At 47.9% G+C, this 27470-nt stretch overlaps 9 protein-coding genes across 9 annotated transcripts; 5 read left to right on the top strand and 4 right to left on the bottom strand.

Annotated features, from left to right (window-relative positions):
• Positions 1-812: 812 nt before the first annotated feature.
• On the top strand, positions 813-2327 carry NCS54_00982500 (Hypothetical protein; the record flags this gene model as incomplete). Its single annotated transcript, XM_053155156.1, has 8 exons — positions 813-963; positions 1032-1057; positions 1118-1154; positions 1210-1280; positions 1337-1359; positions 1408-1567; positions 1627-1730; positions 1781-2327. 8 exons carry the CDS (start codon positions 813-815, stop codon positions 2325-2327), a joined length of 1119 nt encoding a protein of 372 aa, XP_053011131.1.
• A 2263-nt stretch (positions 2328-4590) lies between these two features.
• Positions 4591-6057, top strand: NCS54_00982400 (Hypothetical protein; the record flags this gene model as incomplete). Its single annotated transcript, XM_053155155.1, has 9 exons — positions 4591-4674; positions 4723-4760; positions 4814-4867; positions 4933-4939; positions 4988-5032; positions 5083-5240; positions 5297-5353; positions 5411-5765; positions 5824-6057. The coding sequence occupies 9 exons, from the start codon at positions 4591-4593 to the stop codon at positions 6055-6057; spliced, it is 1032 nt and encodes a 343-aa protein (XP_053011130.1).
• A 106-nt stretch (positions 6058-6163) lies between these two features.
• Positions 6164-8167, bottom strand: NCS54_00982300 (MFS domain-containing protein; the record flags this gene model as incomplete). Its single annotated transcript, XM_053155154.1, has 6 exons — positions 6164-6264; positions 6325-6786; positions 6835-7688; positions 7743-7861; positions 7918-7971; positions 8018-8167. The coding sequence occupies 6 exons, from the start codon at positions 8165-8167 to the stop codon at positions 6164-6166; spliced, it is 1740 nt and encodes a 579-aa protein (XP_053011129.1).
• A 1680-nt stretch (positions 8168-9847) lies between these two features.
• Positions 9848-11587, top strand: NCS54_00982200 (Hypothetical protein; the record flags this gene model as incomplete). The annotated part of the gene is made up of 4 exons (XM_053155153.1): positions 9848-9973; positions 10042-10152; positions 10207-10382; positions 10432-11587. The coding sequence occupies 4 exons, from the start codon at positions 9848-9850 to the stop codon at positions 11585-11587; spliced, it is 1569 nt and encodes a 522-aa protein (XP_053011128.1).
• A 1095-nt stretch (positions 11588-12682) lies between these two features.
• On the top strand, positions 12683-14161 carry NCS54_00982100 (Hypothetical protein; the record flags this gene model as incomplete). The annotated part of the gene is made up of 1 exon (XM_053155152.1): positions 12683-14161. One exon carries the CDS (start codon positions 12683-12685, stop codon positions 14159-14161), a length of 1479 nt encoding a protein of 492 aa, XP_053011127.1.
• A 346-nt stretch (positions 14162-14507) lies between these two features.
• On the bottom strand, positions 14508-15999 carry NCS54_00982000 (Hypothetical protein; the record flags this gene model as incomplete). The annotated part of the gene is made up of 5 exons (XM_053155151.1): positions 14508-15104; positions 15170-15264; positions 15327-15622; positions 15717-15787; positions 15847-15999. 5 exons carry the CDS (start codon positions 15997-15999, stop codon positions 14508-14510), a joined length of 1212 nt encoding a protein of 403 aa, XP_053011126.1.
• A 1167-nt stretch (positions 16000-17166) lies between these two features.
• NCS54_00981900 (Aldedh domain-containing protein) lies at positions 17167-18710 on the top strand (the record flags this gene model as incomplete). The annotated part of the gene is made up of 3 exons (XM_053155150.1): positions 17167-17190; positions 17239-18203; positions 18254-18710. 3 exons carry the CDS (start codon positions 17167-17169, stop codon positions 18708-18710), a joined length of 1446 nt encoding a protein of 481 aa, XP_053011125.1.
• Positions 18711-24155: 5445 nt separating this feature from the next.
• Positions 24156-24758, bottom strand: NCS54_00981800 (GRAM domain-containing protein; the record flags this gene model as incomplete). The annotated part of the gene is made up of 1 exon (XM_053155149.1): positions 24156-24758. One exon carries the CDS (start codon positions 24756-24758, stop codon positions 24156-24158), a length of 603 nt encoding a protein of 200 aa, XP_053011124.1.
• Positions 24759-25781: 1023 nt separating this feature from the next.
• On the bottom strand, positions 25782-27278 carry NCS54_00981700 (HET domain-containing protein; the record flags this gene model as incomplete). The annotated part of the gene is made up of 2 exons (XM_053155148.1): positions 25782-26858; positions 27021-27278. 2 exons carry the CDS (start codon positions 27276-27278, stop codon positions 25782-25784), a joined length of 1335 nt encoding a protein of 444 aa, XP_053011123.1.
• Positions 27279-27470: the final 192 nt, after the last annotated feature.

Genomic DNA, 27470 nt, shown 5'->3' with positions numbered 1-27470 from the left:
AGCAGGGACGGGACAAGACTAGGGAGTGGGCAGAAAGCAAAGGAGGAAGGCCAAAAGAAATAGGCCCTTTTTGAAGTGATGCCTCCTGCGATATTAATTTCAATCTGCATGAACGGGTCGGCCGGGTCATTCTTGACTGACGGGTATTATGGTCAGTTCGAACAGGGAGCCGTAGTCTAGGCTCACCCGTATCTCCGTCTGCAAGAGAGCGCATTAGGAAATTCCATGTGTTAGCGTCGCTCTATTGTGTTGACGCGGAAGTTAGAGATGTCACTAACACGACGGGGTCCAGTTTCTTGGCTAACGATATTCGGGCCTGTCACCGACCCGAGACTAGAAAAGACCCCTGGCCAAGAACCTTGGGACCCATCGTCATTGGCCTCTTTTGACGTCTGGAATAGGGATTCCTACCCGGTCTGTCGGGTCTCCCTTTTCACATGCAGCAACTACCGGAGATTGGATCTTTCTTGGGGGCCACGAGGAGGGGACCATGCCTAGAACCACACGACGTTTGCTTTGTGATAGACTCGGGTGGCTTATCAAATGCCGAGTAGTGGCGAACAGTTCTAGAATGGTTTCATTCACCGAGGGGTACTTTGCAGTCTGGATGGAACTCTTGCGGCAGCTGCCCTGAATTGCGTTACTTTGTGGCTTCTCGCCGCACCATTGATGCACCCCTTTGGTGAGTGACAGGAACACGAAGACGCCCTTCTGCGCTCGTTTATTTCCCTCGGCGTAACCCATTCCTTCCAGACCTTTTTTCATTTTCTTCATTCTTTTCGTCGAGTGCCTCTTTCTTTCACACGGCAGCCATGGCTGGGTGGACATACAATGCGCCAGAGGATGCTCCCACCTCTGGCCCCCAGATCTCATCCTTGGCCATTGTGTTTACGGCCGTTGCACTTCTTGTGGTTCTTATGCGCGTTTACGTCAGAGGCTTCATGGTAAAAGCTTTCGGATCAGGTATGCAGCAAATCCCGTCTTACACGTGGGAGAGACCCTGGGCTGACGCTGATCCTTCGGGGAACCAGATGACTGGATCATTATTGCAACATGGGTAAGAACCGTGATCTTGGGTCGTTGGAATCCCTGCTGACTGAGGCTCTTTGTCGATCAGTTTGCCAGCTGTGGGTTCGCGGTTGTGACGATTATCCGTAAGATGCCCGCATTTGATGGTTTACCAAGAGCAGCATGGCTAAAGAGAAACAGAAACGAAGTACGGTCTCGGACTCAAGAACCTTGAAGACATGCCTCAGGAAAACTACTACAACTTTCTTCTGGTAAGTCGCTTGTCTCTATCACGGTGTTACGGGACAGATACTCACCACTCGCGCAGTTACAATTCATCGGTGCACCTTTGTAAGATGCCACGTCTCGTCGTCGATCGAAATACTCATCCCGCGATAGCTACATTTCGAGCATTCTTGGATTCAAGCTCAGCCTTCTCTTGAGCTACCTGCGCTTCATGGCTGCAGGCTTTTGGTACAAGGTAACTGTGATTGTCGCAGTCGCCTGTACCATGTTTCATTTTTCCTTCTTGATGGCCCAGGTCAATCTGTGCACGCCCGTGAGTGCATTTTGTTGCTGACAGGTCTGTTCACATTGCTAAAGACGATGCCCATTTAGGTCCGCAAGCAGTGGGATGCCAGCGTTACCGGAGGATCTTGTATCGACGGAGTGCCCATGTATACCGCGATGGCCTCCATCACCATGGTCTTTGACGTGGTAGTGTAAGATTTCTCGACCTCTGCCTTGAGCTCCCGTGCTTACAATATCTTAGCATGCTCGTTCCCTTCCCAACGCTTATGAAGCTACAAATTCCGAATCGAAAGAAGACAGTCCTCCTCGGTCTTTTCGCTATGGGTACATTCATCTCCGTCATCCAGATCGTCCGTATACAAACCATCAAATCTCTCTCCAACCTCATCGACTCAGGGCCCCTCATCATGTGGTCTACGGTAGAAAACAACCTCGGCATCATCGTGGCCTCGGTCCCCACACTCGCTCCGCTAGTGAGGTACTTCAATGAGCAATCCAGAGTGGGAAGTCGAAGCCGGAGCAGGTCCAAGGGAGGAGATTCGGGGTACGCTCTGCAATCGAACTGGCGCAAGAATCTGTCGCGTCGCAGTGGTATTCAGGCCCTGGGGAGTGGTGTTGACCAGAGAGATGGAGACAGTTCTGATGGTGTGTTGGGCTCGGCAGAGGATGTGCCGGGCATTATGCGTAAAACTGATATTCACGTCACGAGTAGCAAGCATGAGACATCTGATGATGGGAATTCTGCTCATGCCGTGTTCAGCGCCTCACAGCGCAACATGATGCGGTAGCCACACAAATAATTCTTCTTCGCTTTTGTCAATCTCGTCTGTGCATCAAAATTCTCCTCCTTTTTCCTTTCCTTTCTCCGCTGGTTCTGCTCTGCCGAAGGAACCGATCGATTCCACCGCGTCCCGTTGTCCAAGCTCTCGGTCCGTACATACGGTGGGTTTCAGTACTACGCCGCATGTAGAAGGTGTCCGTGGTCAGGTGGGGAATCCATGGAACAATTGCCGATTCGAGAGACCGTCGCGAAGGCGGAACCAAGAGCTTCCCGACTCCCCGCGAGTCGAGGCCTCGGCTATTGTCTCAACTCCCTGTCTTTGCAGTTGTGGCTGACCGGGAGCTACACGTAGCCTGGATTAAGACACTCGGGGGGGAAAACAAGAGTTGAGAGACTATTGAACTCTAAGGTCATGGGCCAGTGTTATATGCGTATTTCACCGGCTCCGCAGAATGATAACGGTAATTATTTTCTCCATGGCGGATAAATACGCCACACCCGTTGAATGTGCCGTGCCGTGCTGGAGGCTGAATCATGAGCCGGGCGTTTCTCCATTCGCCTATTGGTTGGGTCTCAGTCACGTCCCACATTCCGAAGGTTCCGTCTGTGCAATAGGGTAGTTCGGCGTATCGTTCAACATTTGTATTCCCTTCTGCTTTGCCGAACATAGTTATTGTCGCTTACGCATATGAATAACCGTATGATACTGAATGGATTAGTAGGGCTCTATAATAATGACTAGATATATTACAAGTGCCGCTACGCGATGAGTATTGTCGGCGGTAGACCGATTGCGTTTGGTGGCTGTACCGTCACAGTGAACATGCAAAATGTTGGGGGAGGAAACCGTTCAGCTCACGACATGCTCTATCATACAAGTGAAATACGCTTCCCCCAGGTGATCTGGTCATCATTACGTAGAATCAACCTCTACGTGGAGGAGGAATTTTTATCGAGGCGGGTCATGGTGTCGGCAGTTATGAGGCTGAGATTAAGTCAACGCCATTGAGCGGGCCGTAATTGCTAAGACTGACGCCTCCATCTGGGAACATGCTTATCGCGGTAGAAAGTGTGGAGCTTGAGATAAGGATGGGCTTGAGTGTATCATATTGTTATAGCAAGTGATGATCTACTCGAAGGCTACCTAATGCGTCCTTGATTTCCACTAGGCCACTCGGACTCAACCTACACGTCTCAAGGTTCATCAATACCAGTTGCGGGAAACTCTATTGATTAGCTGGCCAATACGAGCGGCGATTTCGTTGTTCAGGTTCGACGACGAGTGAACACATGTAGCCAATCGAAGGTAAAAAGTCGCCATGTCAACATCTAATGGCAAACTATACATCTCATTCCAAAACGGCATGTACATACATGTCTTGGTGGCTTTGCGGGCATAGACTATTGGATTTTGTTTGAACAACTGCATCTTTCCATCCACAATGCATGATTCCGAAAAAGAGCGAACGAGTTCGAAAGCAAGAGATCACAGCCCAAGTCACAGTTCCGGTCACTTTTGTCTCGGATACTTATGCTCATATAGCATGAATTCTCTTAGATTCGACGCGTTCAAACCATGGCTCGAGGAACCTTGGCGACCCATTTCCCTCAGACAAAGAGCCGTCACTAGGGCTAACAAGCTCAATAAATTCCTTCTCCGACTTGGAAAACTTTATCTGAAAAATTTTTACAACTCTAAAACCAGTCTTTTATATCTAGCCAAGACACAGATCCCTTCTGGTTGGTCGCTGGAGCTGACGACGTCAAGGACTTTGGTGGCCCCCGCTTCATCCCCACAGCGGTGAGACCTTGACTCGTAGTCTATCTCGCAAACGGAACACCAGTTCAAGGGGAAAAACATGCCATTCTTTTCAGCTATTGGCTCGGAACGTGTCAGATTATTCCCGGTTGCGGCTTGGAAGTAAGAACTGTATGCCCCGTAACACACATGGTTACACCCGAGTCCGCAATGTCAGGTTGACAGCTTGCAAAGAAAAAGGGAGAGGTTCCATTCTTTGCGGAGCTTTCGGTGGAACCCTTTGCCAAAACAGTTGGCTTGCAGAGCTTGGACTGGGTCATACGGACGACCGGCTCGCATTCCAACTGGTCTTGGTAAAAGACGTGCAGAGAGTTGAGCCCATTAAACGCGTGACGCGCAGAGCGGGGAAAAAGATGCAACGTATAAGAACATTCCAGTCATCTGGACGATAAATATTGTTCCTATTCCCGCATACTGGAAATTGCTTCAGACGACGCGAATTACGTGAATCATGGCTAGTCAACAAACTCAAGAGCCGGCGGTCGCTTCAGCCGCCCAGGAGGAGCCACAGCATGAGGCCCATTTGGAAGTAGATGTGAGTTATATGGATGATACCTCGAAAATGTCTCTAACACACTAGCAGGATACTTTAGAAGAGGCCGACTCCGTTATTGATGGCTCGTGAGTTTCATGAGCTTCATTTTTCTCAACTTTTTGACTTATCTCTCCAATAGAGAGGGATCCTCTAGCTATCTCTCCTCCCTGAAATCGAGCATTTACAACTACAGGTGAGTATTCTATCAGCATTCACCTGTGAACAATCGGATTTCTGACTTGGAATGGTATTACTTAGATACGAGGTATGGATAATGAAAAGGACTGTCTGCTGCATGCTGACCACGCCATAGAATGGACGCCGCTATCATGCGTTCCGTGAAGGCACTTATATCTTGGTAAATCTTCTAGTAATTATTTGAGGACCAAAGCTGACATTTTGCAACAGCCAAACGATGAGGAGGAACAGGACCGAATGGACCTGGTTCACCACATTTACAGTCTCCTTCTTGACGGGAAGCTCTACCTTGCTCCCATTAGCAAGAGCCCTCAGCGCATTCTCGATTTGGGAACCGGCACAGGTATCTGGGCCATGGATGCCGCAGAGTAAGCTCTGGATATTGGATTAGTTAAGGGGTATCCAGCTAACCCGTGTCACTCAGTGAACACCAATCAGCAGAAGTGATTGGAACCGATCTCAGCCCCATCCAGCCCCAATGGTACGTGCTGTACCCATAAATATCCACTGGTCTGTATCCTACTAATACCTTGGCTAGGACACCCCCAAACTGTGTCTTTGAAGTTGACGACTTTGAAGATGACTGGGTTTACAAGAAGCAATTCGACTTCATCCATGGTCGCGAGCTGGAGGGATGCATATCTGACGACCTCCTCCTTTTCCAAAGGGTCTTCAAATCTCTAGTACCCAACGGATACATCGAATTCCAGGGCGTCGAGGCTCGCTTTGTGTCTGACGACGGCACGCTTGAGAAGGCCACCAACGCACAGCAATGGATGCAGACCCTGAGGGACGCCAGTGTGAAGTTTGGCAAGCCATTGAACAGTGCACCTAGCTGGAAGGACAAGGTGATTGAGGCTGGATTTGTCGACGTCAAGCACGAAGTGCGCAAGGTACGTGTTAACTCCTCAGGAAATGCATTGATTCAAGTTACCTTGCTAACCTACCTAGCTGCCTATTGGCGCGTGGCCCAAGGACCCGAAGCTCAAGGAGATCGGAAGATACCAGTCGATTCAAGAGCTGCAAGTTGTCGACTCATACACACCCCAGCTCTTCAGCCAGGTCCTCGGCTGGAACATCGAAGAGATTCGAGTGTTTATGGCCAAGGTCAAGAAGGAGCTTCAAGACCCATCTATTCACCTCTACCTCCCGGTGCACTTTGTTTGGGGCAGGAAGCCCGAGTAGTAGAGTGTGCAAAGTTTTTCATGTCTAGAAAAAGCAATATGATTCAGTTGCGATGAATTTGCTACCTAGATACCATCGGCGAGGCAACCCATATCCACCACAGCGCTCAAGCATTGACTTGCTTCTTGGGGTGCTCCTTGGGCGCATCAAGTGGTGCGTCGACATTCATATTGAAATCGTGCTTGGGATCAATAATGAAGAAAGATGCTATTCAGTCGGTTAGTCTTGCCACGTCGTTTCAGGTACATAATATTGTCAGGTGCTTACCGATGACAGCGATTGCAGATAATGCCAGGCCGAAGCCATGGAGAGGACGAAGTGATGTGATGTAGGCCTGTTGGAGACCATGAGCTCCGGCTTGGATGATTTGCGGGGTGACACCCTCAATGGTAGCAAAGGCGCTGTCGTTGTGATCAGCCAAGGCTTGAATGAACGGCCCGAGAGACTGAGGAGGAAGGCCAAGAGGAAGAACAGCTTTGGCAATGTCCTTGGGGAGGTTCTTTGTGATCTGTGAGTTGAAGATGGCGTTGCAGATAGCAAAGCAGATTGAGGCACCGGCGGACCTGGCAGTGATAAGAGCACCGCTGCTGATGGAGAGGAGCTCGGGCGGAGCACTGAACTGCGCTGCGACGACGATACAAGTCAAGCAGCCGCCGAAACCGAGACCGAGGAAGATGTTGAAGCCCCAGATATTCTTTCCATCGCCAAATCCGACAGACATCATTGTTGCTGTATGTCCTTAGTATGTGGATATCTGGTACCAGGGAGCTCTCTTACCGTAGAAGATGACGAATCCAATGTAGGAGACAACCAAGGGCCACCTCAACTGCCTGCTCCATGAGCAATAGATAGAAGCAATGATGCTACCAACAACAGCTCCGATGAAGACGATGGAGAAGTTGAGGCAGACCAAGACCGGATTTGTCTCAAACAGAACCGACATTTCCAGGGGCACATAGGAGTTGGCCACGAAGAACGCCATTCCCTCAACAAAGATCAAGAACAATGCGATGGAAGCATTTCGGTCGTGGTTGAAGAGTTTATGGTGGAAGAGCCCATCCTTCTTCACGAAGACTTCGTACAGAGCAAGGATAATGACGAGAACAATGCCAATGGCGAAGGGGGCGACGACGTGAGCGTTGCTCCACGGGAAGGGGTTCTCAGACCAGGTAAGCCCAATGCAAAGGACAGTAACGGCGACAGGAAGCATGATGATGCCGACCCAATCGAGTTTCCTGAGCTTCTCCCTCAGTGTAAAGTTGACCTGCTCTGGTCGTGGAGGCGGATTATACAGAAACATGACGACGAGGGCCGTGAAGAGAAACAGGCCAGTGTTGAAGTACCATACGATACGCCACCCGGAGGGATTGTCCTTTGTCACGGCGCTACCCATCATGAGAGCGACGATGGCAGCAACGGCAAAGATACCAGTGATACCGCCTTGAGCAGCGGGACGATATCGTCGAGGCAGGATCTCGGAGGCGACGGCGAAGAGGAGGGGCTGAGCGGACGTGGAGATGCTGGCAAGAGCGTTGCCGGCCAATGCCATGTCGATGTTGGTGGCTCGAGAGACGATGACGCTGCCAACAACGGCAAAGGCGCAGGAAATGACGAGGAACCATTTTCGGCCCCTGTGATTTGACAAGTCAGCTTGTTGTCAAGGACTAAGCCAAGATATCTCCTACCAGTAATCAGCGGCTTGGGCAACTGGAGCACCCAAGGCGAGGTTGACGATAGGAACAGACTGTGATATCCACTGTGTTTTATCGCTGCCGCCAATATCGGCAACCATGCTTCGTGCGAGCTATGCCACTGAATGTTAGTAAACATCTATAGAAGTGTTCGTTCTGGGTGTCGTACGTTGCCTGAAGAAACAATGACCATCATCTCGGCAAAACCAACCGCAAGAATGGCCTGTTGTGTCAGTACTCTACAAGCTGCCGTGATTGAGGTGACTTACAAGATAGACAATGACACATGTTGCCGTGAGTCCCTCATAGTTGTCTCCATCTTCTGATGGGACTCTGTCGAGATGCATGGTCTGTCCCTCGCTGTCGGGCTTCTCGCTCGCCACAGGGTTCTTTTCGGAATTTATTCCGTCGGGAGCCATGTTGTAGACCAAGGACAGACGTTGATGCACAAGATAAATTGGAATGATCAGACCTCCTTAGTGGCTGGATGCTGGCCGTATTGATGAAAAGAAGCTTGCAGATCTCATCTCAAGGATGGGGACTGACAAGGCTTCATATAGCCAGGCAGTCAGGGAGCTGAGAGCTTGGAGCCTCGCCTGAACTGCCGGTGGGGTATCAGATAAGTCAATGCGGGGGATGCCTTCCAAGGCTTCCCATTAGACAATGGACTCGCTCTATTGAGCTCTGCCGAGCCAGCCATCACAGGGTCCCTTGTAAAGTGTCAAATGTCAGCCGTCCAGTCATCAGATGAGATGGAATGGGGGCCGATGACATGTCCTGTAGCGACATTTGAACAGACTTGAAAGACCCAGAAGAGCCAACAGCCAAGAGAAAATGCCAGTTTTTGACCCGAGTGGGCGAGTCCCTTCATTTGTTCTCGACCTTTGTCAGTCCAGCCCTTTCGGGACCACAGTTGAAAGGGAGCTTGGCCCCGCATTTTAGCCAAAGAGTTACCCATAAAAAGTGCAGTTGGCTATTCTTGTTCAAGAAAGGACGAATATCAAGACTCTCACTAGCCAATTGTGGCTGGGTCTAGGCCTGAGACTGCTGGCGCAGGCCACATTAAGCTGAGAACCTCTCAGCTCGGCCAGGACATGATAAAGCCTCAGACCCCTTTTGCCAGTGCCATTGTCATTGTACTCAAATTAACTGAACTGGTTCGCTTGCTATACTCCAAATCCTTGTTAGGGGTCCTCTTCCACTGACTTGAGTGAGGGAGCTGGGCCAACCTAGAGCTTCGGAGACCACGTCACCACATTGGCAACACTTGGCACCAACATCGACCTCCCGCCCAGCTGCATCTTGTCAATACTTGCCAAATTCCGCAGCTTCATATTGCAGGGACCAGCTGTTTTGTCTTTTTTGGCACGAAGTCATGCAAGACTCCAATAGTTGTAGGTAGACTTCACCTCCACCACAGACAGGGTCCGATCAGGTCCTGCTTCGTCCAGCAGGGTGGTCACAGCAACATGGCAAGGTGGCGATGATGAGAGTGATGTCTCTAGATCCATCAGACTCCAAGATTTAGATATAGATTCAAATCACCTCATCTCGGTTAAAGCAAAGGGCAACGACGCAGGCCCGGCTCCACAATCTCCGGATCTGGGGCCGACCGGAGGCCATGAACCGAAACGCGGGGTTGGAGCTTGGAGCACTAACTCAAGATGAGCATCCTTGTATTCTGTCCAGTTCTGAAGATGGATCATCTTGACGGTCCAGGTCACCGGATATTAGATTCATTTAGCCTTCAGGCCGTTCTTTGAGTCATGGAGGCTGAGTGGATGATGAATGACGACTATTGACCCTAAAGTAGATTTAGGACGCAAAAATCATCAAGGAGTTAAAAACAGGAGAGCACAGGAGAGAGTGTCTAAGTCTTGATATTCTGGATAGGGAAAGGACGTGCTTGAAATAGAGAATCTCGTTGTGAGTGACCAGTGTGGTACCCGAAAGTGATGGCATTCGGCTGCAACGTTGAGACACCGAATAGGATGATTGCCACAAAAGAACGAGGGAGGTATCCCATTTATTGCTCTACGACCCTAGAAAATCTCGCTCTTGAAGTTAAATCAATTTGATACTGAGAAGAACTTTTTCCAATGCCTCTTGGTTCCAACGCCATGCCGTCCGTCGTCGAGGTCGTCACCCAACTCGGCAAGGAGGCAACCCTGTACACCATTTCTACACTGATCATCTCCGCCTTACTAGTAATCGCGGTGCTTAAAGTACGATGCAATTACAACTCTGGGCTTAGATGCCTTGAAGCCATAGGCTCGACTGACTATTTCTCAAGTGCACCTACCGAGTCTTGCTTCATCCTCTTCGTGGTGTCCCCGGTCCCTTTCTCGCCAGGATTACTTCCTTGTATTTCCTCCCATCCACCTTCAAAAGCGACCGAGTCTACGTGAGTCATAGGTGCGCAGTACATTTCGCGTTACTAATAGCCGATGCCTTGTAGGTCTTGCGACAACTGCACGAGAAATATGGTCCTATCGTTCGTGTTGGGCCCAACGAGGTCTCATTATCCGACTGGAGAATGTATCGACGAATATACACAAACAAGCAAGCCCTAAAGGATCCCAAGTTCTACTCGCCCTTTTCTTTCCTTGGGCATGGGAATGTCTTTTCCGTTACGTATGTACATTGTCCACATCGGCTCGTCACCTCTGCTAACTAGTTCAAGCAACGCTGCAGACCATTCATCACGCCGAAAGCTTCAAGCAAAGACCTATTCTCAACAAGAAATCGCTTCACACGCTTCCAGCATCTTGCAGAGGACGGATGTTCTCATCAATCGCCTCCTCAAGTCTGCCTCAGACTCCCCAACAAATACCGCCAATGTCTACGACCTGTTTGGAGCATGGGGCCTCGAGATTATATGCAAGCTTCTTGTAGATGCTGATATCCCCGATGATCCGAGCCAGACAATACACATGCTTGAAGCGCTCGAGTCAAGCCCTCCTACGTTCTTTGCCAACATCCTCTTCCCTTGGCTTCCGACATTGGGGTTCAAGACCAAGCTACCTGGTATTCTTGGACATGCATATCGGGCATTTGATGAATGGGAGAGGCTTACTATTGGAATGTTGAAGGACTACCAGAACCAAGAACGAGACTCTAGCGACAGAAGGCAGTTTGGTGTGGCTCCTCTTCTTGAATCAAACAATAAACACCTCGGGCGAAGTTACCACTTCCGCGAAGCGCTGGAAGAAGCCATGGGTATCGTTCTGGCAGGCAGCGGGGTCAGTGGGCACACCTTTATCTACTTGACCTACGCTCTGGCGCTTCCTCAGGGAAGACGAGTTCAAGAGACACTACGGGCAGAGCTCAGGGGAGCGGGAGACTCCCTGTCAGAGCTCATGGGCTTGCCTTACCTTTCAGCGGTTATCAAGGAGACGTACCGGGTGTATCCAGCCATCATGTCAACTCTCCCACGAATTCTGGGCGAGCCACTTGAGGTTGCCGACACCGACCTCACGCTTCCTCCTGGAACCATCGTCGGCATGCAGAACTATGTTCACCACCGCGATCCAGTACTCTTCCCCAGGGAGGATGAATTCATCCCAGAGCGTTGGCTTGAGGGCCATGAAATGAGCCGGGGCATCAATCTTGATGATGCCAACGCCGCCTTGACACCCTACAGCGTAGGGTCGAGGAACTGTATGGGGCAGACACTTGCAAAGACGGAGCTTTACCTTGCGGTTCCTCGCTTGGTGAGGCGGCTCGATTTCAGGTTGAGTAGTGAAATGAAGCCGGATGACATGCACATGAAGGATTTATGGGCAGTTCAGCCCAAGGGACGACGCCTTTTCTTGGACATCAAGCCTGTGGATGAGTAAGAAGCTGTTGTGGGTATTCTGTGAAGCGACACGCTACCTTGAAATAAGTACTGCTTTGACTCGCAGCCCAATCAGACCAATGGCGAGCATTCCTCCCCGTATCGTGAAAGTGCATGGTGGTCAGAATCAGCAAGATGCGACTGAAACGCAAGTAGGCAGTGCAATGCAACTTAACTGTAAATGCCTTGGTAAATACCACATCGCTTCAAAAAAGCGCCTTGCATTGCCTCCCGGCTTGCTCGGCACTTCTGACACAGCTGTGATCCCCTGACTCGGGGACTTCAACTGACGCGATAAGCCGGCGACGTGAGATCTTCTTGTACGTAGACGACGCCAAGCCAGATTTCTTGGCTGCATCTTCATCTTGGTAACTCGAGACCGCTTACAAAGGAGTTGATACCTGAAACAGGTAGAAACTGTGAGGCTGAAACATGACCGAGGCCGGTTCACGACCATCCCGCCTTAAGAGGTCGTGATCACGGTCGGGTCGGCCTTTTGCCGACCCCTGCCAAGCCAACTTGAAACAACCCATCAAGTTTCCACTCACAAGCCCCATATTGACTTAAGCTTGATTGAAGCTTAATAACAACGCCCTACCGGACGAAAGGGTTACATTTTACGGGATCAGACAATGGGGCTGCCAGGTTACGAGAGCCAAGAGGCACAACCGAGTTGAGAATCAGATCTGCCAAACACTACCATTGTCTCAGTGCGTTGCGGCACAGCTAGTTCCGAGCTAAGAGTCACTGCGATGGATCAGGACGAAGAAAAAACATGGCGCGGATCGCCTTTACCGAGCTAAGAGGCGTCTCATCATTGTTCTAGCATCAGGAAGAGCCGCTCCTCGTGTCGTCTGGCACATGTCACTTGGAGAGTAAAACCTGGCACTTCCCGCCAGTTCCAAGTCTGATCTTCATCCCCTCTCTCATCAAGTTGTGTGTCTCATTCCTTTCTACCGCAGTAATCTTTTTTTTCTTAATCCTTCGTTCTTTTCTCTGGCGATCTGGTATCGCCCATTATTTCCTAATCTACATCGCGATCCAACCGCATTCCCTTTACGATCCTTCCCATTGACGACCTAGTCGCCAGCTAGACATGATCTTCTCGAAAGTCGGCAGCCTGGTGCTCTTTGCTGGCCTTGCCACAGCCTCTCCTTCATTCTTCACGCCAAATACAACAGAAGGCCACGAAGCTCCTGCTCACGAACCCGCACAGCCAGTTCATGAACCTGCTCAACCAGTCCATGAACCAGTGCAACCAGAGCATGAGCCAGCGCCACCGGCCCATGAACCAGCTGCTGGCTGTGAGCCAATACAGGTCACTGTTCACGAGATCGTGACTGTTCACGTCACACTCCCTCCTGAGATCCAGCACGTGACAGAGACGGTCCACGTCACATTACACCCAGAGACCATCCACGTGACAGAAACCGAGGTCAAGCACCAGATTGAGACCAAGGTGGAAGAGGTGGTCGTCGAGAAGCCTATCGAGAAGTTGGTCACCATCATCCACACTTCCGTTGTCAACAATGAAGTGGAAAAGCCCGTCACTGTCATCCACACGTCAGTGGTGAACCACGAAGTCGAGAAGCTTGTGACAGTCATTCACACTTCTGTGGTTGAGAAAGAGAAGGAGGTCAAGGTCACTGAAACTTCAATCGTCCACAAAGAAGTCGAAAAACCCGTCACTGTGGTTGAGACGTCGATTGTTCACCAAGAGGTCGAGAAGCCAGTCACTGTGATCCACACATCCGTGGTGGAAGTCGAGAAGCCTGTTCAGGTCGTCCACACAGTCGAAGTTGAAAAGCCTGTCGAGGTGCCAGTGACAGTTATCCACACCTCTGTCGTGGAGAAGCCTGTACAGGTTGTTCATACAGTCGAAGTCGAGAAGCCGGTTGAAGTGGAAAAGCCAGTGACCGTCATCCACACGTCCGTGGTCGAGGTCGAGAAACCTGTCCAAGTCGTCCACACTGTCGAGGTTGAGAAGCCTGTCGAGGTACCAGTGACAGTTATCCACACATCTGTCGTGGAGAAGCCTGTACAGGTTGTTCATACTGTCGAAGTAGAGAAGCCAGTCGAGGTGGTTCATACTGTCGAGGTTGAAAAGCCCGTTCATGTTACCGTGGTTCACACCGTCACGGAGCACGGAGCCGCAGAGACGGTACACGTCACGGCTATTCACACAGAGACAGTCCCTGCTGCTGAACATGAAATGCCGGCTGAGGAGGAACCGGTCCATGAACCGGTGGTCGAGCATCCTGGCCAGGCTGAACCTGCTCCTGAACATGTCCCTGAGGCTATGCCCGAACATGAGCCCGAACCTATGCCTGAGCACGAGCCTGAGCCCATGCCTGAGCATGAACCCCAACCCATGCCCGAGCATGAACCTGAGCCTGAAGCTATGCCTGAGCATGAACCCGCTCCTGTGCCGGAGCATAAGATGCAGCAGGAGGAGAGTCATGAAAAGGCTGAACCTGAGCCCATCCCAATCGTGATTGTCCCAGGGGGAGGATGGAAGGCCAACGAGACCCTAGCACACATCCCAGGTCGTCGTGCCGTTTTTAAGAGGTGGTGAGGACTGATCGATGCTTCGATTCTTTTAATTTGTCAACATTTAGATAATGATATCCCAACAAGAATGTATTTCAATTATATCTACCCTTGAATCCTATTATCTCTGTGCTCATTGGTTCCTATCGATAGACACAATCTGATGCTTTGGCTCTGTGAATGACATGACCTCAGGCTTTGTAAATTAATTGACCATCAGCTATCACTCCCTCAAGGTGTAGGATAATCAAATCATGGAACCCATCTTGCCTCTTGTCACACTGTAACTGACCTGGTCTGGCCTAATATTATCCATTGGTCTGTCTACCACCGTCATTATTCTATTCTTTTTTATAATATGCCTCGATGAATCAGTAGCCGGCTGTAACAAACTTCTTACTCTCCCTGTCCACTTCATGGCGTTCCGACTCCTGATGCTCGACATTCCACTGCGTTGTCACTACAATTTCCTCGCCACCCTTACCATCATTCTTTCGATATGACTCCGAGTCTGGGTTTGTCGCGCTTTTCGGATTCTGACCTCCTTCGACAATCTCTTCCTCAGAGCCATATCGTTCGTAAAAAGTTTCCCCGGGCAACGACAGAGGATGCTTAAAGGCGGCCTTCTTTCTTCCCTTGCCACCTATAGTCGTAAGCTGGAAACGACTACTGCCCTTACTGACGCCTGGAGTCCCAGCCGATCCAGATCCGTTATACCCCGAATATCCTATGCGTGCACGTCTCACACCACGCTGGATCAAAGGAGTGAGAACAGGCAGGTTAGTCACAACCATAGCCACGAAAGACTCTCGGCAGGACCACTCTCCAGCTCGTTGGGGACCTTCTACGCCACCCTGGAGAACGTAACCGCATCGAAGGCCTCCAAAGACTGCTGTGATGAGACCACCACAGAAGATGACGATGAGAGCAATCTTCTTTGCTCTGGGAATGTTGGCGTTCCAGACCATCTACAGAAAGAGCTGCATTAGCACTGGGAGGTACTTATCCAGAGAGACGGGTCAAAGGCTTTTACCGGTAGAGGGATAGACATGATGTACAGGTCAGTGCTCAAGTTTGTCCAGATCAAGGTCCAAGCCTGGACGTGCGAGACGGCAGGATAGCAAGTATCTAACATGGTGTATATGTCAGCAAAAGTCTTATCGGTGCCCCAAGGCTCTGAATGCACGCACTTCCAGGATCAGGGTAGATCTGCCACTTCTTGTAAATGGGCCAGCATGAACACAGAATGGTGAAAAAAGTTCCAAAGAACGTCACCCCGACAATTGCAAAGCCAATGTTGATCTTGAGCGTCATGTTGTCGACGCCATCTCCGAGGCGCTTGAAGAAGAACAGCCAGCATAGCTTGAGGCACCAGAGCAGCACGGTATACACCAGCCAACCGAATAGCTGCGTCTGCGATCCATGGACTCGTCGGTAATATTCGTCGCTGTCGGGGTCGAGGCCTGCACGTTGCTCGTCCGTCATGCTGTCTCCAGTCAAGATGAGTCAGCCTCCCAATATGTTTATGTCCTCCGCTGAGGGTGTCGCGAATCGAATGCTGCTTTGGGGCAAGGGCTTACGCATTGTTGGCCAGTCCTTGCCAGTAAGCTCCAACGAAATGTGCCGTTGCAGTTTCTGCCGTAAACAGAAGCTGGCCAAGGCCGTTAGTGCTGAGAATATCACCCACGTGGTCGAAGGTTAACGACTCACTCCAGCTAAAACCATGAGGTAGTCATCGGGAGCCAAGCCTCCAAGGCCCATCCAACGCCATCGAGCACCGAAGCGAATGGCCACGACAATGAGGCTAAGCCCCAAATACGTCCAAGCCTCGACCGTAAAGGCTGTCAAAGGGTCCAGGGCCATGCTGACCGTCGAGCGGCTGCACCTTACGAAACAAAGGAAAGGACAGAATGACAGGAAATGACGGCGTTGTCAGTCATCACAAACTTTGTCTACGAGACTGGCCGGGCGTGGGACATGGCATCCTTCTTTAAAGTTGCCTGGGCAGCAACGACAAGATTTCCGGGGACAAGGATTAAATCCGGTAGATGAACTCGCCTACCATTGACAGTGGAGAGACTGCACTGCCGCTACCCGCGCCGCATTGATATCCCCCCAACTGCCATCACTAAGTAACTCAAGGTCCATGACCTGTCACAGATGAAACTAAGGGCAAAGTTACCTGAGCGGGAGCATCCACGTCTGGGTGGGTGACTAGAACAGCTTGACAAACGAGCTAACGAGGTGACCGTTATCTGCCTGCGCTATTCCTGTCCCCCTAATCCTTCAACACTCGCACCAGACCCGTTTTGAGAAGCAAAGCGGAAAACAGCATCCAAATAGAGTAGCAGAAGAAGAAGATCAAGACAATCGCCTCCATCAGCATGTCGACGGCGGAATTAGAGTTTAGGTGGTGAAAACGGGGAACAGGGGTGCAGTGGTGATCGACAACCAACACATGTCTTGGGCTGTTTTTTTTTTTTTTTTTTTTTTTTGCAAGGTTAGGGGAAAATGTTCATGGCCTTTGAATCGTCCTACAAAGGGCAAGTGGTATTCGCCTTTCCCCGCTTCAAGAAATCAGGAGAGATTGGAAAAGTGACGTCGTCATGTCGACCGAGGCTTGAAGATTTCCCCTCTTCAGCCATGCTCCATCTGTGGATCTGTCGGGTCGTATCGTTGATGATGGTGCGACGTCACCCTGGCTTCACTCCAACGCGGGTGTCACTCCGCAGTTGAGCACCAACAGTTCCAGAGCTCCGCATCCCGCCAAGCTGTCCCGATCCAGGTTCCGCGGGGGCTGTCTTCACGGTCCAGGAGTCTTTGGATTGGATGCGATTGGGCCGTACGTTCGGAGAATGCAAGGACCAATTGACCCCCCATGTCAGCGAGCTGCAGGAGCATAGCCCATAAGATCAGCTCATGAGGTCCCCTCGACGGAGCTCCCGAGACGTAAATACAGTGCCTGGTAGCTTGTGCAGCCGACGATCCGTTTGCTCAACAAAGTTTGCGCAGATTAAGCAAAGAGACAACATGGCCGTCAAAATCGACATTTGCGTCTGTCATACCCTTGTCCACTGTACTAAACCCTGCTAACTCTTTTAGACCTACCCTGGTAACATCGTTAATGGCGAGTTCGTCGCCACCCCAGAGACCCGGCACTCGATCGATCCGTCCACAGAGCAGGCTCTGTACGAGGTCCCTGTCGCTACCGAGGAGCAGCTAGATCTCGCAGTCAAGCATGCCCGTGCCGCATTTAACAAGTGGTCCAAGACCACGCACGAGGAGCGAAGCAAGCTAATGCTCGCTTTTGCCGATGCCGTTGAGGCCAACCGCCATGAACTCGAGAAGCTGCAGTCCATGGAGCAAGGCAAGCCTTTGGGCTTGGCTGGACAGGAGATGGACATGACCTTGACTTGGCTACGGGCCTTTGCTACCATGGAGGTCAAGGATGAGATTATTGAAGACACAGAGGAGAGAAGAATTACCTCGACATTTCCCCCACTGGGCGTTTGCGGCGCCATCGTCCCTTGGAACTGGCCTATGCTCCTGGGAATGGGCAAAGTCGGTCCCGCGATCATGACCGGCAATGCCGTCATCATGAAGCCCTCTCCCTTTACTCCGTACTGCGACCTCAAGTTCGGTGAGATTGGAATGTCAATCTTCCCCCCAGGCGTGTTCCAGGTCCTCAGCGGCGACGACAACCTGGGTCCTTGGATGACGGCCCACCCTGGCATCGACATGATCAGTTTCACAGGATCAATTGCCACCGGTAAGAAGATTGCTGCAAGCTGCTCTAAGACGTTGAAGCGAGTCGTTCTCGAGCTGGGCGGAAACGATGCTGCCATTGTCTGCGAGGACGTTGATATCGAAAAGTGTCTCCCCAAAATTACAATGCTGTCATTCTTGAACTCGGGTCAGATTTGCATGTTGACCAAGCGAGTCTACGTGCACGAGAAGATTTATGACCAGTTCAGAGATGCCATGGTTGAATTTACAAAGAATCACGTCAAGACCGGCGGTGCCTTTGAGGAGGGTGTGGTTGTCGGGCCAGTGCAGAACAGCATGCAGTAAGTTGTCTCCAATTGCTCTTGGCCAAATATGCTAACACACAAACCAGATATGAGCTTGTCAAGAACATGTACTCAGAGATTGAGAAGCAAGGATGGAACGTCGCCCTTGAAGGCAAGATCCGAGAGACATCCAAGGGCTACCTCATCGAACCCGCCATCATCGACAACCCTCCCGAAGACTCCCGCATCGTCGTGGAAGAGCCCTTTGGCCCCATTGTTCCGCTCCTCAAGTGGTCCGACGAGCAAGACGTCATCGACCGCGCCAACGCCCTCGAGACAGGTCTCGGCGCCTCAGTCTGGAGCAAGGATCTGGACCGGGCCGAGAGAATGGGTCGCCAGTTGAGCGCGGGAAGCGTGTGGATCAACTCTCACTTTGATGTCGCGCCCAACGTGCCGTTCGGTGGACACAAGGAGAGTGGCATCGGCATGGAGTGGGGCATTGAGGGATTCAAGCATTATACCAATAGCAGGAGTCTTTGGGTGTGGAAGAAGATCTTTGCCTGAAGTTGTTAGCAGGCGGTTATCGCTCAGGAATACGAGGTGAAGCTAGGGTTTGGGCAAGGATTGGATGAAACCGAAACAGTCAAAGAGCCGAGAAGTTGTAAAGCTATAAGTTCTTGCCCGTAGATTGTTCCTTCTGTCGGATAGGCCCCTTTCAAATCCTAGTCCAACTCGCAAGATTTTAATGTCTTGTCGTATCATGGCTCTTTGTGCCCCCAGCCATGGGCTAGCCCATCAGCCACAGCGGGATGATACCTAGCAAATAGGGCGTTGAGTGGCCGCACAGCTCATCCAAATCAAGGAGGCTTGGAGTAAAATACCCGTTGGCTCATGTGGGCCAAGGCCCAGGCGAGCTAACCTAGCAAGCTAGGTTGGCCACAAAATTGTGATATAGCTACAAAATTGTAATATAGACCCCGCACTTGGTAATATCCTCATTTTTATGTAATTACTACCTATTTTAGCTGTATTTTATGATACTAACTAGTAAAAAATACCTCTCTTATGTCTATCTTTATTATGCCGAGTAAGGCGAATCTTAAGGCCGCCCGGGAAGTTATGGTATTACGTGCGCGGTATGCCCGGGGCCTCTATCGCAGCACCTCCGCCGGCATAACTTAACCTCTCTTACTTTGTGCCGCCAATGCATGCCACCCCGGGTTCTCTTTTGCCTCTATTTAGAGGATTATAAGAAGGCTAGAGACTAGATTTATCCCTGCCTAAGTCAATAGACTGCGAGTCCTTATAGATAAAGAAGATAAAGCTATTATTATTTTTGTTATATAAATAAAAAGGTCTAGATTTTTTACCTCTAAAGCTAAAATTAAAAATACTGCTATAACCCTTTATTAATATAAGAATCCTAATATTAATCTAGTTAATAAAATATAATATTCTTATTTTTATATTAATTATTCTAAGCTTAAGTAAGTATTTCTTAAGGCTATAAAATAATCTTATAAGTCCTAGGAAGCTAGTAGTCTTTATAACCTTTAATAGTAGTTTAAAAGCCTAACTAAGATTATTTAGAGTTATAAAATTAGCGCCTCTAAGTATTAAAATATTAATTAGGCTAATATTAAGATTAAGATTTTTAAGGAAAATATTAAAGTCTTTATTATATAAATAAAATAAAAAATATGTAAAAGTCCTTATTATAAAGGTCTTTTATAAATATAATTCTAGAAAAATAGGCTTATAAGATATAAGCCTAGCATTCTATTACCCTATAGTATAGCTTTTGCGCTATCTTACAGCTTGCTTACCTAAGCTTTATATGCTTAGATAAGCAAGATATTAAGGAGTTACAATAATGCCCCTTTTAGGCAATATTACCCTTTTAGGAAGGGTCACGTGACTTCGGACTTAGGGCTCTTATAGAGCCCGATAAAGCCGGTAAAACCGTGCTTTTCTATAGGGTATTTCCTATCTGGTTTTAAATCTCTTAGTTTAAAACCTTTAAGGGTTTCAGCTTCTTCTAACTATAGCTCGGCTTCTAGTTATCCGTTTCTAGCAAAACTAATAGGGTTTTAAAGCCCGGAATTAGAGCTATCCGACGGTATAACTTTTATCCGAATCGGGCTAATAGATTCCGATCAATTAGCTATATAAGCTATAAACCCTCTCTTAGAAATAGCTTCTTTAATCTTCAACCAATTCAACCAATGAGACTACCTATAAGAAGCTGGCCTTCTCCTTTATAACCTTATCTATTATTTTCCCCACTCTTATTACTCTATGATACCTTATCTAGCCAATCAGCTATTTATAAGGACTGATTCCACTGCCTATTCTCCTCCTATTTTAGTTACCTACCCTATACTATTTTCAGACTTTATAGTCTCTATTTTTCAGTCTTTTACAAAATAAGAAAGTAAGTTTTTTCTCTTTCTAACTATAAGACTTATATCCTTATTAATATAAATAGTACTATAGGTAATATAATACTACTATAGCTTATTTTTAAGATATTTCTAACCTTAGATTAAGTATATATAAAGGCTAATCCTAATATTTACTTTGCCTAGTCTAATATAGCTTTTTCTAATAGCTAGATAATTCTTAAGTAAATAATATATTTTAATTAATATTCTTAGGTAAAATCCTCTATAATAAGAAATTATAAAGTAACTTTTAAGGAATAATTTAATTATAATAAGTTCCTTAGAGATCTTATATATAAGTATATTTAATATAATATTTCTCTTATCTCTTATGCCCCTAATATAATAATTTAATACCTTATTATCTTTAATAGGTTTATAAGATATAAAGTCTTTAATATTAGAAAATATTATATAAAATTCTATATTATTATAGCTCTTTTATTATTTTATTTTATATATATATTATAGCTAATAGATATTAAAGTCTTTTAGTTATTAAAGAATATATATTAAAAGTATTTTATTAAGTAGTTTTAAAAAAGAAATATTTTTTTCTCTTATACTAACTTTATTTATAGCTTTTAAGTAAATTATAAGTCTCTTTTAATATTAATATAATTATTAAGTTAAACTATAAAATAATAAGTCTTTAAGAAAGAATTTACTATATATAATATTATCTTAGGCTTTAAAAAATTAAATATCTATCTACTAAATCCTAAGTTAATAATAATATATCTTACTAAAAAGTAGCTTTAGGCAAAGTAAGCTATTAACCTAGCCTTTTTTTTATTCTTTTTTTATAACTCTTACTTCTAGACTATTATAAATATTATAAAATACCTCTTAGAGCGCTATAATAATACCTTTAGCTCTCTAATATATATTAGACTTTATTAGATATATAAGGTCATTATAGAGGCTATAATCCTTAAATCTATAATTATTACTTATATTAATAATTACTAGGCTTAAATTAAGAAGAAATATAATATTAAAAAAAGAGAGAAAAAAGTAAAGCTAATTAGTAATTTTAGTTATAATATTAATCTATAAGAGATTTAAGAGTAATAAAAAGAGATTATTACTAAAACCTAGTAAAAAGAGGAAAAAATATAAATCTAATTTATTTATAGTCTTATTATATAAAAGATAAAAAAAATAAAAGATCTTTAATAATAAGATAAAGAGATTATAATTAATAATATAAAAAGGAAGATATTATAGGCTTAGTAGCTAAAGTATATAAAGAAAGATATTAAGTATTATTTTATAAAAATATAATACTTAATTATATATTAAATCCTCTCTTAAAAGCCTAATAGTTTTATAATAAATATATAATTACTATAAGAAATTAATAAAGCTATTTATAATACTAGTTTTACCTTAAAACCCCTTAGCGCAATAAACTAGACCGCTCTTATAAGAAGTAATAATAATATTACTTTTTACCTTAATCTAGCTCTTACTAATAAAGAAAAAAAAAAAGAAAAAAAGGAAAATAATAAAGAACTCTCTCTATTTAAACCTCCTCTATATCTACTTAAGATACCCTTATTACCACTAGTTATAGCCTTATCGCCGCGGCTACTATCTTTACCATCTAAACCCCCCTCTACGCTATGCCTAATATAGCCTCAACGCTATATATTAGGAATATAAAGAATTAAGAGTATTATTATAAAAGTAAGAGCCATACGAGAAGCTAGCCCAGGGGGCTAAAGAGATAATCTTATAGCCAAATTTATATAGCAAAGCATCCAGAAAGGCGGCGGCCTTAGAGGCTTAGGCAGTGGCTTCTATTATAGATATTATCAATATCATTAATATCATCACATTAGGCATCGCTAATTACTTCAATTTGCTCCTTTTTACCTTCAAAAATCACTCTCGATAGCTTCTAAAACTCAGAGGATAAAAAAGGCGGCTTTTCAAGGGGGAAATCAGGGCCCCACAATGTATCACAATTTTGTGGCTGTATTACAATTTTGTGGCCAACCTAGCTTGCTAGGTTGGCTCGCCTGGGCCTTGGCCCACATGAGCCAACGGGTAGATAGCTGTGATGTCATTTTTTAACCGAACGGAGCAAAGATTGTATGCATGGAATATATATTCAATCCAACCATAGCTCCCGACTTTCTAATCGGCAGCTCGTAGGCTAAGGAAGACTCCCTAGTGTTCATCCAAAACTTGCATTTTCCCGTCGCTCAATTGCAATTGGCCGTTCAGAAAGGACTGGAAATGAAGAAATAACTATGTGGCGGACAACGAACAATGACCCATGGTCACATACTTCAAAGGCAGTGAATTATCGGCTTCATTAAGAAGGCCGAACATGAAGCATTATCCATCAATTCGCAAAAGGTTTTGGATTGACATCAGGTCTAATGTCGGAGAGAGTACCAAGTGCTGCCTTGCGCTGTCGAAGGGATCATGGCACCCAGTCGGGTCATAGTCACCATCCATGGATAACAAATGACTTTTGCCTAGTTCGGAACCTAGGTTTATATAAAGATGTTGAATATTTATCTAGAGAGCATCCTGGCTGGCTTCCAATGCCACCAACCCAGTCATCAACCCTAGGTGGGTAGATGAGGTTCCCTGTGCTCGATGCTAGAGACTTTAGGGCGCCGTCTTTATTACTGGCAATATACTACATGGCTACCGTTACGTGACCGATAACGGGGATGGAACCCACGACACCAAGGATACCCTTCCAGAAGCCCATGGTGGAGGTTGTTAGAGGAGGTTTTGGGAGAAGGGAGAAGGGCACTTCTGCGTAGCGCCAATGGTCCAAGAACCGGTAGGAAGAACAAAGGGCGAGGCAAGGCGTCTGAATTGAGGGCCCAAGTAGATTATGTACCTCTGGACGGACAGGGTCAGTCCACGCCTGTGTCTCCATCAAGGCGTTTCCGAGACATAACTAGGTACTATACAAGGCCAAATAGGAATTCAATCGTCTCGAATCCCTTGCTTACATAGCTCAGTTAGGGCCCAGATTGGTCTGGACCCGGGAACAGCCCGCCACTTATCCAAGACATGCATCAAATGGGAACTCAATGATTTTTCATGGTTGATCACGATGCAGTCTAATGGCTGTAATTACAGATAGTTCTAAATGGGTTATATAGTTAGAATCTAGCTCACCACAGTTATTTGCATCTTGTCACAGCTAAGCTAGCAACGCGATCTAGGAATTAATATCCAATGGCCGCGTGCGCTCATATATTAGAGTGGCGAGCTGCCCTGAGACATCTGTCTCAAGTCTCCGGACCGAGAGGTTTGCCATTCCAGTGTTTATAGCCACCTGGAGAGACTGACCATCAGGATCGTATCTTGGAGGGATTTCGACAGTGGCAGCATGAAAGCATATCCGAAGGGCTGTGAATCAAGGTATATAGTTGGCATTACCGCTAACAGTATGAAGTAGTGGAATGAACTAAAAGTAATAAATAAAAGGAAACAGGGCCCATCCTCAGTTCCAACCACGAAGCTTGGGTAACACAACGCACCTCCATCCAGTCAGTTGCGATCTACCAAAGCTCTCGTATCTCTCCTCTCAGCCTTGTCCGTCTCCCATCAGCTCAAGAAAGTTCAATATTCCTGTGATCTCTAGAGGGTTCCCTGCTCCGGTTGCCAGCTTGGTCAAAACTCCTGCCTTCCGGGCTCCCAGCAAGGGCTTGTTGATCCCTCCGATACTCTTTGCAACCGTCATGCCATCACCAAAGATTTTGTAGTTCTCCAGGACAAGCGACTGCAACCGCTTGACCTCGGCAGGCTCCAACGCCAAACGAGTCTTGTCGATCATGGAGATGAATTCAGGGATGCCCCAGACAACAAATTGGAATGTTTCAGTGGACGTGGTTACGTCGATCCTCTTGGTCAAGAATTTGGACGTGTCCTCGACAGCGCTGATTGTAGGAAGCGCAATACTGAATTTTCCAGTGACTCGGTTGATAGAGTGTGACTTGAACAGCATTCGGTGGTTGGTGAGATACAGCTTTCCGCCGATCGCCTCGAGATTCTCCTTGCCAAAGAGGCGGGCAAGGCCGTCGGCGAAGAATCTACTCAGTTTATAATCATCGATGCTGATCATGGCATTGGCCGCGTTTTTCATGAAGACTTTTTCGCCTGGCAGGAGATCATCGCTTTGTAGATCCATGGCTTGTGACGGATGGGAGTGAGATGGCCACAACACGTTCGAGGAGAGACGACCGTCAGCCTTATCAGGCAAGCCATGGGTTCAGGCAGGTGATTAGTATGACTCACTAAAAAGTCGACTCGTTGGTCCTACAATGGAACACTACTAGTCCTCTGAACAATGGTCTGACTAAGTCAGTTGTGGTGGCACCATGTCAACGCCTCCAGCGCCATGATAGCCTGATAGCCCAATAATTGTCACAATCCGCCTCAGCTGGAAACAGACTATTATTAATCCGATTATCCACGCCCCGTTTGACCACTCTGGTGGTCTCATGCTATCCCTTCTACCCCACTTTTCGACATAAGATAGGGCTTGAAGCTTTACGTGGGATTGAAAAGAAGAACGCAGAGTCCAAGGAGAAGACAGTTGTAGAAGTGAAAGAGCATTACAAGTCTCGTCTCACGGAGAGCCGTCTTGTCTCATCTTGGCTGCCATTTTATCCTCCTTTAGTGTCCATGGCCGGCTGCCTTTTGTCGTTCTTGTGGAAATAGATACTGGCTACGACGCGCTCTGGTGAACAACCAAAGTTTGACCCGAGGACTTCGAGATTTCAAGAATTGTGTGCATAGGTGGTTGAGCTTGCGTGACCCATGATATATGGGAGTCTCCCTTTAACATGCTTACTCCGCAGCCCTACTTCTAAGTCTAAGTAGCCCTTCAAGACCAAACGTTAATCTTAGATCATCTCATATGAGCTACTCGTATCCTCATACTCACATACGCATCAGGGCCACCTCTTCCCCTCTGCTCAACGCCGTCGTCACTCGTCCATCTCACGGAACCCCTTCCCTCCCTCGTAATGCCGCTCCAATCCTACAGGCTCATCTTAGCGAGCGCTCCGTCAGCTCGTCAAATCGCACGGGCAATCTGTGTGATTTGAAATTCGTTTTAGGCAATGGCGAGAAGCAGTGGTCACCTGTGATTTACCACAACCCCCGGACATGAGTGTCGAGGTGTTACCAGTTCTGTCATGACCGTAGCCTACACAAGAGTCAGCTCCGTTTTTTCCAGACCGTCAAAGGCTTCTTTCTTTGCCACCCAGAAGACACCAAGCCTTTGATATGCTTCATCTCTGTCTTCGGTTCTCGTTCGCACCAATATCAACCCATCCACGCGCTCACTAGTAATGATGAACATTGACGGTTTACCACTGCTGTCGATCACGGGCAAGCAGAACACTAAGACCGGGTCGCGAGGTCCTTTCTCGTCGTCAAGGCCGACGAGTTTATGTCTTGCCGTCCTTCCGCGACGAGCCATTGCTTCCTGTATGCTTGCCACCGGTGTGAAGTACTCGCAGTCGTGTCGGGCAATTGCCTCATCCAGACCACAAGTCCCTACGCCGTCTTCGCTCTTCCCACCTGGTTCGCCCCCCTTTTTTCCGTGAGCCGAAGCAGAGACGGGAAGAAAGAAGACCCTGCAAGGGCAGTCCGACTCGCCGAACCACGCCATTCTCACCACACCGCGCAGCCTTAGTTGTGCGAAGCGCGGCTCTCCAAAGGGATTCGACGTCGACATCGGCGCAGCCAGATAGCCCGCGACCTCGACGTGCACTTGGACCGCTGTAGGTGCGACGCCCCTCAGTTCACACCAAAACTGGACCCATCTGCCATCCACGCTCGCCCACGACCAGGAGGTCGCGCCAAAGTCCCCGTCTCTGTATCGCAGATGGTTCACATCGAAGCCGGACGGGATGTTGCTAGTCGATCGGTACCACGTGAGCTGGCGTGCAAGGTTATACTCCCAGAGTCCGGCGTAGTAGGTTTCCAGCGCGGAGCGGAAGGAGGCAAGAGATGCGAGGTTCGCTATGGCGTTTAGCGTATCGCGCTTGACTGTACATGTGCGAAGGCTATAAGAGCCGACCAGTTCAAGCCAGAAGTTGAGGATATCGTCTCTCTTGCGAGGAGGGCCGTTGTCGATTTCGTGCTGAGAGGAAGCAGGGGTAGGGAGGAGAGAGTAGAGGTACGGAGCGTCCTTGCTAAAGTCGACAGTGCACCTGTTATGACGAGTATGGGGGAAGTAGAGCGAGTCTCTGGCATTTCGCGCTCTGTTGTTGCATCGCTAGATGATGGTGTGTGTGGCGAAGGTGAGGGTGCAACGCGCTAGTTGCTGTTCCTGCATAGTCCACGCTCGTTTCGCCAGCGGCTCAAGACGCTCCTCGTATATCCTCTCCTCTACGTGGCCAAGAGACATTATGCCAAAATCACCCTCTCCGAGTCATACCGGAATCTTGAGGTGAGTGGTCTTAGAGCGAAGAGTAGTAGGGTGCAGGAGACCCTCGAAAGCTGTCGTCGCGCGTGCGACGACGATGGTGACGGCCGACGAGGCGTATATATCCCCCATTCGCCCGATCTGATCCATTTTATCCTCTTGGCTGTCTTGCTCGATGCAAAGGGCATCGGCCCAGAGGTAAGGAATCGACAGGCTGCGAGTGACAATGATGGCATCTCGGATCGTGGAAGGGAGCGTGTCCATGTCCATTTGCTGAAAGGTTTTGTGAGTGGACGTGCTCAGTGTGACGAAGGGTTGGGTTCCCCGGCAGTACGATAGTGTCGCGTAGGTTCCTAACTTTCCGCGAGATTCGAGCAAGCAGGAATGTGCAGCCCCCTGAGGGCTGAACTCAATAACCCGTTTCGGTAGGGGAGCAGGTTTCCAAGCATCGCCACAGCTCTG

Source organism: Fusarium falciforme, chromosome 7, assembly GCF_026873545.1.
Source record: "Fusarium falciforme chromosome 7, complete sequence".
Taxonomy (NCBI): domain Eukaryota; kingdom Fungi; phylum Ascomycota; class Sordariomycetes; order Hypocreales; family Nectriaceae; genus Fusarium; species Fusarium falciforme.
The sequence above is the reverse complement of the archived record's forward strand: the minus strand, read 5'-3'. Positions and strand labels throughout refer to the sequence as shown.